Source organism: Cryptotermes secundus, unplaced genomic scaffold, assembly GCF_002891405.2.
Source record: "Cryptotermes secundus unplaced genomic scaffold, Csec_1.0 scaffold1139, whole genome shotgun sequence".
In the NCBI taxonomy this organism is placed as follows: Eukaryota; Metazoa; Arthropoda; class Insecta; order Blattodea; family Kalotermitidae; genus Cryptotermes; species Cryptotermes secundus.
The window spans coordinates 5,362-16,560 of NW_019743667.1; the positions used below are offsets into that span (position 1 = coordinate 5,362).

The window sequence follows — 11,199 nt, forward strand, 5'->3', positions numbered from 1 at the left end:
TTGCAGCGCCTGCAAAACAAGGTTCTCCGCACGATTGGCAATTTTCCAAGGCGCACACCGGTCCGCGATTTGCACATGGCATTCAAAATTCCCTACGTATATGATTACATAACAAAATTATGCAGGCAACAAGCAGAAGTCATACAAAATCATGATAATGAGAATGTTCGCAACATCGGACAAGGCGAAGCCCGACACAGAAAGTATAAGAGGCTTAAACTTGGCGGCGGTCAAGCATACGACCCTTCAAGTGACTAAACTGCCGTGGTAGCTAATACTACTAGGATATTTATTTATATAAAAGGGCATAATCTGCTGTACCTAGCCTGGACTGACAGAGGCCGTGTATATATTGTACATAGAAGTACGGAATAAGCGTGTATTTGTAAATGTATGTAAATACAGACAATGGACTTAATACAGACTGACTAACAAATGACAGACCCGAACTCTCGTCAGAGAGGGCGCTATACATGGACAAGACAGTAACTTTCATTCAAAAGAAATATCTGGTCATGAGACACCAAGACAGACAGACTGACCGGTCTTCAGTTGTAACATGACCTTGACCTTGACCTTGAAATGCAGATTAGAAAAAAATATTTGTTGTGTACTCTCTTGCTGGTACGTACTGTGTGAGATGGTTATGAGGTATTGCAGTAGCGCATTTCAGTCTTCGAACGTTGGGCGTTTTCATTCGAAAATTTTTGTGAAATAATACAGTGTAAGTTCTGCTGTCTAGTTGTTAAGTGGTTTAGAGGAGATTGTCTGTTTGATAATCACAAAAGGTGATTATTATTGAGAGTCTTGGAATGTTTGACGAAGGTTGGATTAGGATGCGATTCGGACGGGATTTGAAAGGATTGTCTGTTTGTTAGGTGTATTTTCTTACTGGTACATACCGTGTGAGAGATTGTCTGTTTGAGTAGGAGTGAGATTGGGTCGGGACACGTTTACGGAAGGAGTTTGAGCGGGCCCAGGTGACCATAAACTTGAGTGTGTTCGTCTGCAGCCACCTAGTTACTATTCTGCCACCAGTGTATAGTGCGTGGCTAGTGCATCGGTGGCGGTGGCCGTCCCGTCTGCAACGGATAAAATGGCGGAGCCGACATCGTGCGAAACACGGTGGAATGCAATCGTGGCTTCGTTTGACAGGAACCACGTGAACTTAAGAATCAGTAATCCTGACTGCCAGGAAGACATCGATTTACTGGGGAAAGGATTACAAACGATTGGACAGCTTATCCATACATCGCCCTCAATAAACGGAAACGGCGCAGTTTGGAACAAACTTATATCGAAATCCGAGGCCGAGAGGACAGTGCTGTGTAAGCACCTCGAAGGCAAGACGCTCTTTACAGCCATGCTGCGCCCCTATGCTGCCATCCACAGGGAGATGCGAGAGTCTCTCCTACTGGAAGGAAAAGAAGATTCAGCCGAGGATTTTCGCGAACAAAGAAGACGAAAGCGAAACTCCTCAGGAGAACAATCTAAGAAACCGAAGCCATCACCTAGTCCCCGGGATCCTAGATTAAAATCGAAGAATGAAGTTGAAACTAAGAACTTCTTTGCGCCCCTGAGGACGTCAGGTATGGACGTGGAAGAGTCAACCAATAAGCCGGGAGAGCAGCAACCATCGGACAAGCCATGTAGGCCGCCTCCAATCGTACTAACCTCCACGACAAACCTGATGCAGTTGCAGAGGAAGGTCAAAGAACTGGTCACGGGCAATTTTGAGTTCCGCAACACCAGGAGCGGGACCAGAATTGTCACGAAGGAAATGGCGGACTTCTCAGCCATCAAAACTTTCCTAGAAAGTACCAAGCTATCGTACTTTACTTTCTTTCCCAAGACTGAGAAACCAATCAAAGCAGTTATCCGTCACCTTCCACACAACACTTCAGCGGAAGATATCTCTGACAGACTGGTGAGTCAGGGGTTTGACGTCATTAGTGTTAAACAAATGACCAGTCGTCGGACTCCTCCAGAAGGAACAGATAACATCTACCTTCCCTTGTGCCTTATCACACTTCCTAGGACGGAGAAGTTCCAAGAAGTCTTCCGCCTCACCAACCTCTGCCACATTGCCATCAAGTTAGAGACATACAGAGCACAGAGCGGGCCAGTCAGTTCCCTTGCCAGATGTTCATTCCTGCTTCCATTGGTTTAAATCAGCTGAAGTGTTTATTTCACTTGATCTCAACTCGGCGTACCATCAGATTCCATTGACCGAGCGATCGAAGCCCCTCACGGCGTTCGAGACTGACTGGAACTTGTATGAGTATACTAGGTTTCCTTTTGGCATAGCAACAGGCGCTCAAGTTCTTATGCGCTTGTTGGATCAAGTGTTCTCTGACATCAAATTTAAATATGTCTTTCATTATTTGGATGACTTGATGATATATAGTGATTCCTTTGACGGGCATCTCCACCACTTGCTTGAAGTCTTTACCAGGCTGCGCAAGGCCAGATTGACCGTAAATCCTAGTAAGGTTAAATTTGCCACTACAATAAATCTAAACCAATTCTATATGCAGATGACACTAGTATAATATTTAAGAACTCTAAATTTGACAACTTTAAAAATGACATAAATATTGTATTTGAAGCCTTAAACAGATGGTTCGAAGCCAATTTACTCTCATTAAATTTTGATAAAACCCATTACATATCATTCACAACTAAAAACAACCACCAAATTGATCTGGACATCAGTTATGCCAACAAATTAATCTGTAAAGTACTTGATACAAAATTCCTTGGAATACATGTAGACAGTACACTGTCTTGGAAAATACATATTGAACAAATTATACCTAAATTAAATGCAGCTTGCTATGCGATGAGATCAATTAAGCCTTTTATGTCACAGGAAACATTGAAGATGGTTTACCATGCCTACTTTCATTCTATTATGAACTATGGATTAATATTTTGGGGGAACTCTTCACATAGTGTAATAATTTTTAAAATACAAAAGAATATAATAAGAATCATTACAGGATGTAGAAGTAGAGATTCATGTAGAGAATTATTTAAGAAATTAAAAATTCTACCGCTTCAATCGCAATATATATTATCGCTTCTCCTATTTGTTGTTTACAACAAAGATAAATTCAAATTAAATTCTGATGTCTATAACATGAATACTAGACAAAAATATAACTTCCACCTACCCTCATCAACTTTATCAGTATATCAAAAAGGAGTCTACTTTACTGGCATAAAAGTGTTCAACAATCTGCCACAAAGTATTAAAAACTTGGGCAATGATACTAAAAAGTTTAAATCAGAGTTAAAGAATTATCTACATGCTCATTCCTTCTACTCTTTAGATGAATACTTCAATGTAAATAGAGAATGATGTAAAATTAAGTTATATTAATTTTTACGCTAAAATTGCCTGTACTTATGTATGTAACCTTTTGACATGTTCTGTATCCAAAGGTACTAACCTGCTTAGGATTTATAGAATGTAAATAAATTCAATTCAATTCAAAGTGTCAGTCAGTATCCATTTCATTTTCCAAATGAATTTCACGTGTGTGTGAACAAATTTGTTCACACTCATGTATTCCAGAACAAAAAAGAAGCTATGCCACTTTCTAATGTAGTAAGAGCTTACATGGAATAAAAAAACTACACCAAGATTATGCCACTTTATTGTTGGTAGGAATCGGCTTGCTGCAATTGTATCCCGCCTGTACTAATTATCTTCTGCAGGCAGTGGCAATCATGACCATGTTGCCTTCGAAATTACAATTTTGTATCCAGGTATTAGGATAGCTGAAAGAACTGGAAAGAACTTTGCCAGAAAGATATACCACTTCACTAGCTAGTACTGCTGTAGTCACGCCCTGTTTAAACCTCCTCAGCCATCCAAACAGCCGGATACAAATTCATCATTTTGGAGCATTTTAGAGGCTCTGTTTCTAGGGCCATTGTGACGACCAATTTACGATATTGTATTCGGGTATTAGGATGAAGGTTGAGGTATACTAAACATGTTTTATCATTATCATCCGAGACTGGAAATGAAAAAAAAAAGTTCAGGTACTTTGATGGGAGAGGTACCATACATTTACCTGCAGAGTGGTTGGTGTTTGTATTTCTCACTATGAATGTGATGTACTGCTACTTGCCAGTTGGTTAAATGAGCAATAATAATAACAGTAATAATAATAATAATTTAATTTATTAAAAATTGTATACATTTTTTCTTGGAGCACATTAAATTGGTATCACAATATAATTTGGTTACTTTTTTGTGTATTTTACTAGAACGTGTTTATTTATAAGTTAAATTAAGCCACTAGTGATTTGAAAAGTTCTATCATCTGAGAGGCTGATTTTCAACAGACTGCATGGTTTATGTCCCAGGAGACAACTCTTCATAACCATTGCACACAGAAGGACAATCTCTGTTTACATTCTTCATTTTTGAAAACAGGTGCCAAGATGCTGACCAGTTACTCAAGATACAAAATAGCCTTAACAGGTCATGGCTATTCAAGAGCATGCATCACAGGGTCTTTGAGACAGTAGAGTAGTATGTGAACTTCATTCACCATTATACTCGTCTTACAATTAATTAGTGTTGTAGCATGGTATACATTTGGTGGAACAGTTCCATCTGTAATCCACAGCACACTTGCATACAGTGAAACTATTACACCCATAAGGGAGAGGAAAAAACAATCTTTTTAACATTTATAGCCTACACATTGCACTGCTATGATTAACCTCAAAGTTATAATCTGGCCACCACCACCACTGTAGTACTATGGGACTTAAATCCCTGATCCTGCATAATAGAGGTTATAAGGTATGAAAATACATTGGGTGAGGTCAGCATGATCCATATATGTGTCTACTTCGACAAATGTGTACATATGTGGCTTTGTTACAACACAACCTGACAGAAATATTGACATGATGATGATGATACAGATAACGGGAGATATGGCATGGCAAAAGCTATTTATCAGATATTTCACAGAAAAGAACAATGAATAAATGAATCCTTCTAAACACAGATTGTCCTACAGAAACTTCCAAGTGGCTGAGCATCAGTAATAGAAGAGAGGTCTGTAAGATACCTACTCCTTTCAACAGTACAATAAGACTAGTAGCACATCGGAGTATTAGATGTAACCAAATTTTAGGCAGCATTTTTCACTACAAAGAATGGAGTTTAAACCCCAGGAAATATGTTAATCCTTTCAGTCCAGTGCCAGTCTACAAAGACCTTATGCATGCGAAAGTGAGAAAGATCTTCTGTCTTTTAGAATTTCCAACCAGCGGGATAAATCAGTAACTGAAATTGCTCTGTAGTCTTCAGATAAGAAACGTTAATATTTTTTCCCTAATACAGGAATACATTTTTATCTGTTCTGCCAACAAGCAGATGACATAGCAGTCATATATGTCAGGATTGGAGGGTCAATAGAGGCAACACTGACCTCTCTCAAACATTTCTGGTGGTGTTCTATTCAGTCTAAAAGTTCTCCATGAGGTTATTGGGTACAGTCCTCAGTCATGAATTGGAATTGGGAAGGACGCATACATGGCTCATTTCAAGGTATTTTCCAGGAATGACTGTAAAATCTCTGCCAGGACTGCTGAAGTCATGGATAATTCAATGTCAACACTTTTTGGCGAGATGCCTCATCAGTAGTAGTCACACAGTAAATACTTTAGACATTAAATAAACTAGTTGAGAAGTTTTGACAAGACAGAATATTGTGGATACAAATTATTTTATTCCGTGTTCCTTGCTTCACTTGCTGTCTTCAGCCATAATGGTGTTCTTGAATGTAGTGGCTTCATTATCCACTGCCTGTCGATTGATAATGGTGGCAGAGTGTTTGTTATCCAGCAGTGTGACATGGTTCCCTACCACAAAGTGCACTTCTACATTCTTGTCACAGTACTGCAAAACACAACATAACATATGCCCTTATTATCTACCATTTAAACAAACTGTAAGTAAAATGGGGACTACTGGGTTCTTGGACTTTGTCCATCATGCACTATTCTAAAGGACACATCATTTCAGAAACTGGATCTGTTTCCATCCTCAGGTAAGGGGGTTGGTGACACTACTCTGTTTGCTCCATTAGAATGAGCTAACCCCAATCACGGGGCAAATGTACATAAAATAGGCAATTATCCACCTGCACTTGCTTTATAAAAAAAACTGACTTGTGAACACCACACACGAATATGATATGTGTATACATTTTAGGGGTTTCGTGGAAATCTTTGTTCAGATTGAAGTTTGTTGGGTTCTGACACCCTGCATCTTGTTAGTATACACAAACAATTTGGAGAAACATGCTGCCTCCATCTTCAGAGTTGAAGTGTGCAGGCTGAGTAGTTGGCTTGGTTATTGCAAGGTGGCAAGGGAATAGAGCCTGATTCTGGCCAGTGGAAATGGTAGATAAGGAAATGACTCTTATGAGGAGCACACTATGGTTTTCATCACAGGAGGAATATGGAACTGTGAGAAAGTTTTCCTTCATTTTCTGCTTGTCAATTCTGTGTCAACCCCAAAGCCACTGACTGTGAAGTTTACTGTGTTCTGGGATGTGATGCCATGTAGTGTGGTAGAAGTTTACTGTGTTCTGGGATGTGATGCCATGTAGTGTGGTAGAAGTTTACTGAAGTGTCATACTGCCTTCATCTTCAACTGTGAAGGCAGACTACATTCCTCCAAAATATAGAAAAACTTCCACCAGGTTACATAGCATCACAGTGCAGAATATGGCAACTTTTGCATGCTATTTCAATTACAGTTTGCGATTCAAATACCATAGGTTGAAAACATTATACACTTCATCCTGGTAAAATGGAAAGAATATCACTAAAGGCACCCATGTAACTTCTGAAGAGTTGATGGCAATAATTGCAAGTAAGTGTGTGTGCACATACACATACTAAGGGAGGCTCGGATGATGTGTCGATGAAATATTCTAAAAGCAGTCATTCCTTTCACCAGAAATTTCCTCAACAATGTTACAGGTTTTTTATGTTTTGTTTTTACATGAGTGATCTCTCACCTTTGATAGCCCATAATCTTCCTCTGTTTTAAGAGCCATTAGAGTTGATCTCAGTAAGGTAGTAGGTGACTTGATAGTTGTCTTGTGGCCCCACTTGTAGTTTGACATGGCCTTTAGACGTATGTAGCTAGCAGTACCAACAGCCTTAAGGTGTTGCACACTGTGGTCTGTCTTTGGAAGCATCCTGATGAAGTGTTCCAGCCTCTCATCCCAGCTCTTCAGAGGTTTGATCTTCTCAACCAGCTGTCAACAAATATATATGTTCTAATTCATCTCATTATGTGCAAGTCACAAGTACAGAGCAATGTCTCCTAAAATAACACATAATTCTGCCAGGAAATAACAAACTCTCACCCCCTCATGGGAAATTACTGTTTGCTGTTTCAAAGAAGGACAGGTTGAAGACATGATTCCAGTGCCTTGAAGTTGGAACTTTTAACTACAAAAACCATTTGTACTCAAGGCCGAGAAGTACTGTGTCTAGTTCCGTGTATAAATATTAAATATAAATAAATTAGGTCCCTTACTTTTTCTTCTCTACATAAATGATCTATCTAAAACCATCAACAATAAATCTAAACCAATTCTATATGCAGATGACACTAGTATAATATTTAAGAACTCTAAATTTGAAAACTTTAAAAATTACATAAATATTGTATTTGAAGCCTTAAACAGATGGTTCGAAGCCAATTTACTCTCATTAAATTTTGATAAAACCCATTACATATCATTCACAACTAAAAACAACCACCAAATTGATCTGGACATCAGTTATGCCAACAAATTAATCTGTAAAGTACTTGATACAGAATTCCTTGGAATACATGTAGACAGTACACTGTCTTGGCACACACTTGGCACCAGTGTAGCGTGACACACGAAACACGCTACACTGGTGCCAGAAGTGGGATAAGACTTATACACGTCACCACAAGATTCGAACTTGGGATACACGCTACATTGGTGTCAGAAGTGTTACGAACTTAAACACGCCACTAACAGATTGTTGTGCATCGAGTATTGTGCTGCTACAACATGGACATGGAAAAGATGATGGAAATGTTGGCAAGAATTGACGCCAACGTGAAATCTAATCAGGCAAGAGCAGAGTCCTACCAAGAAACAACGGAGGCCAACAGAAAAGCTGACCAGGCCAAGGCGGAAGCCAGACACAGAGAGCTGATGGCCGATTGGAGAACCACCCACGAGAAAATTGAGCACCACCCAGAAGCGATGCAGTCCGTACTGGAGCATCGAGAGGTCCCCGCAGAAGACGCCACGAGAATACCGGTCGGAGAACCGAAGAAACGGCGTAGGGACAAGAAACTGGCCGCGGAACGCCGCCGCCAGAAAGTGAAGAGCTCAACATGGGAGAATTGTGGGCCCCACAAGGAATTGGCAGTCGCCCGAGTGACAACACACCGAGAGAAGGCGGCACGGCAGACGGAAAACCGCAGGAGGTCATCCCGTCGCGCGACAGTGGCACGACGTTGGAGAAATGACTCCAAGAAGGAAACTCCCCAGGGAACCTTCGGATGCCAGTGGAAAGAATTAGCCGACCACAGACGGACAACACACCGAGAGAAAGCGGCACGGAGAACGCCATTAGACAACAGGATGTCCCTCCGTACAGAAGTAGTACGACGTAGGGGACACACCATGGGGGTCGGCCCAACTCGGAACAGCGTTGCAAGGGGAGCCCCTGGATGGCGAAGACTTCAGGTGGGATCAATAAGGGGAACAGGAATAGAGCCCTATACAAAAATCCCAGGACAGGAGACCGCTAAGGGAATTACCAAATTTCCTGTCCCGCCACGAAACATAAAAGATTGGATCTTATGGAGGGGTAGACCCCCTCCAAAGCGGAAAAAGAGAACGGCCCTTACGGGAGGAACCGGTAACGAGAAGTACCGGCCTCCCCGACGAGGATGAATGCGAGACGAATGCAAGCAACGAATGAATGTGAAACTAGGCGATCAACAAATTCTCGGCTACAAGAGTGCTCGGGACGAGCACAAATGAAGAGAGGGGCGGATGCGATAAAACGAACAGCGCAGCAAGACTCGCGAGGGGCACGAAGGCCGAATGCAGATGTTGCAAGCAGAACACCGCGAATCGAAACCGAGGGAGAACCTTTAGGCTGTTCGGGGACGAACAACCTTTAGAAGGGAGCAGTGTAACGTGTCTGGAATCCAGAAGAGACTTCTATGGAAACGCTAGAAGGGACCGTTACATAGGAAGCAACAATAGCGATACTGTAATTCCAACAGTGAGCCGTTGCACCGAGAACATCGAATCTCCACGGTTACGAGAATACGCGAAGGTTTCCACAGAGGCAGCGCAACAACAATGGATCACTGCGTAGGAAACGATGAACCAACAGGCAACGTCTCCACAGCTACAACAGTGGGGTTGAATGCATTCGAGCAGTCAGTCTCGGATTAGACAGCTAAGAAGCCAGACGTCATCGAGCCATCTTGGAAGTCAGCCCTGGGATAACCGCCAGAAGAGGTAGTCCAGCATCGCCGAATATTGGGAGCAGTGATTGTAACACTGCAAGTGTAAATGTCTGTAAATTGTGCAAGACGAGCGAACGCAATAAAATCGCTATATTGAGAACGGCATGAACTTATTTGTAGCGTGACACACGAAACACGCTACACTGGTGCCAGAAGTGGGATAAGACTTATACACGTCACCCACAAGATTCGAACTTGGGATACACGCTACAATACATATTGAACAAATTATACCTAAATTAAATGCAGCTTGCTATGCGATGAGATCAATTAAGCCTTTTATGTCACAGGAAACATTGAAGATGGTTTACCATGCCTACTTTCATTCTATTATGAACTATGGATTAATATTTTGGGGGAACTCTTCACATAGTGTAATAATTTTTAAAATACAAAAGAATATAATTAGAATCATTACAGGATGTAGAAGTAGAGATTCATGTAGAGAATTATTTAAGAAATTAAAAATTCTACCTCTTCAATCGCAATACATATTATCGCTTCTCCTATTTGTTGTTTACAACAAAGATAAATTCAAATTAAATTCTGATGTCTATAACATGAATACTAGACAAAAATATAACTTCCACCTACCCTTATCAACTTTATCAGTATATCAAAAAGGAGTCTACTTTACTGGCATAAAAGTGTTCAACAATCTGCCACAAAGTATTAAAAACTTGGGCAATGATACTAAAAAGTTTAAATCAGAGTTAAAGAATTATCTACATGCTCATTCCTTCTACTCTTTAGATGAATACTTCAATGTAAATAGAGAATGATGTAAAATTAAGTTATATTAATTTTTAAGCTAAAATTGCCTGTACTTATGTATGTAACCTTTTGACTTGTTCTGTATCCAAAGGTACTAACCTGCTTAGGATTTATAGAATGTAAATAAATTCAATTCAATTCAAAGCAACATCCCTGACACAAGGAAAGGGGAAGAAGTATAACTGAAATGACCAACAATTATCAAGTACCAGAAGTAATAAACTAAAATAATCTCAAGAAGCAGAAGAATAAATTAATTTAGTGGGAACTAAACTCAAATGCATAATATGCAGTTGAGAACACAATACTCGTGTGTGTGTGTGTGTGTATATATATATATATTCTGTTTATGACCACAGACTTAACTGAGAATGTTCAAAGATATCATGAAATTTACTCTGTACTGTCAATATGTATGGTAGCCAAAGGAATTCCCTTTTGATTCCCTTTTGTTTTAACATGTCACCGAATAATTTGCCGCAAAATTCACCACCATTATCGGAACGAACAGTTTTTATTGTCAATCCAGTTTCTGTCTCAATCATTTTCATAAATTCTTTAAAGGCTTCAAATGTGTCACCTTTTTGTTTCAAGAAGCGAATGAAGATTTTTCTACTATGATCATCCACAATAGTCAAAAAATATTTAGCATTCCCATAAGAGGGTACTTCAAATGGCCCAACCAGATCTAAATGCAACAGATCAAGTATCCTTTTTGACCGTTTGTTCTTTGATTGTAGGAAAGGCTTCTTTGTCATTTTGCCTTCCAGACATGGAACACATTTCTTTGACTGATCTTCTTCTTGAAAGTCGATGCCACTAGCTACACCCTTTTTTAGCAA

The 11,199-nt window shown here is 40.1% G+C and overlaps 1 protein-coding gene across 2 annotated transcripts in view; it reads right to left on the bottom strand.

Annotated features, from left to right (window-relative positions):
* Positions 1-4,176: 4,176 nt before the first annotated feature.
* LOC111874236 (fatty acid synthase) overlaps positions 4,177-11,199 on the bottom strand; it is a 62,254-nt gene continuing 55,231 nt past the window's right edge. For both annotated transcript variants that reach the window (XM_023869554.2, XM_023869553.2), the window contains 2 exons: positions 7,062-7,304; positions 4,177-5,932 (listed from right to left, as the gene is read on the bottom strand). In XM_023869554.2, coding sequence (XP_023725322.1) covers positions 5,780-5,932; positions 7,062-7,304 — 396 coding nt within the window. In that variant the 3' untranslated portion in view covers positions 4,177-5,779. The remainder of the gene's footprint in view (positions 5,933-7,061; positions 7,305-11,199) is intronic.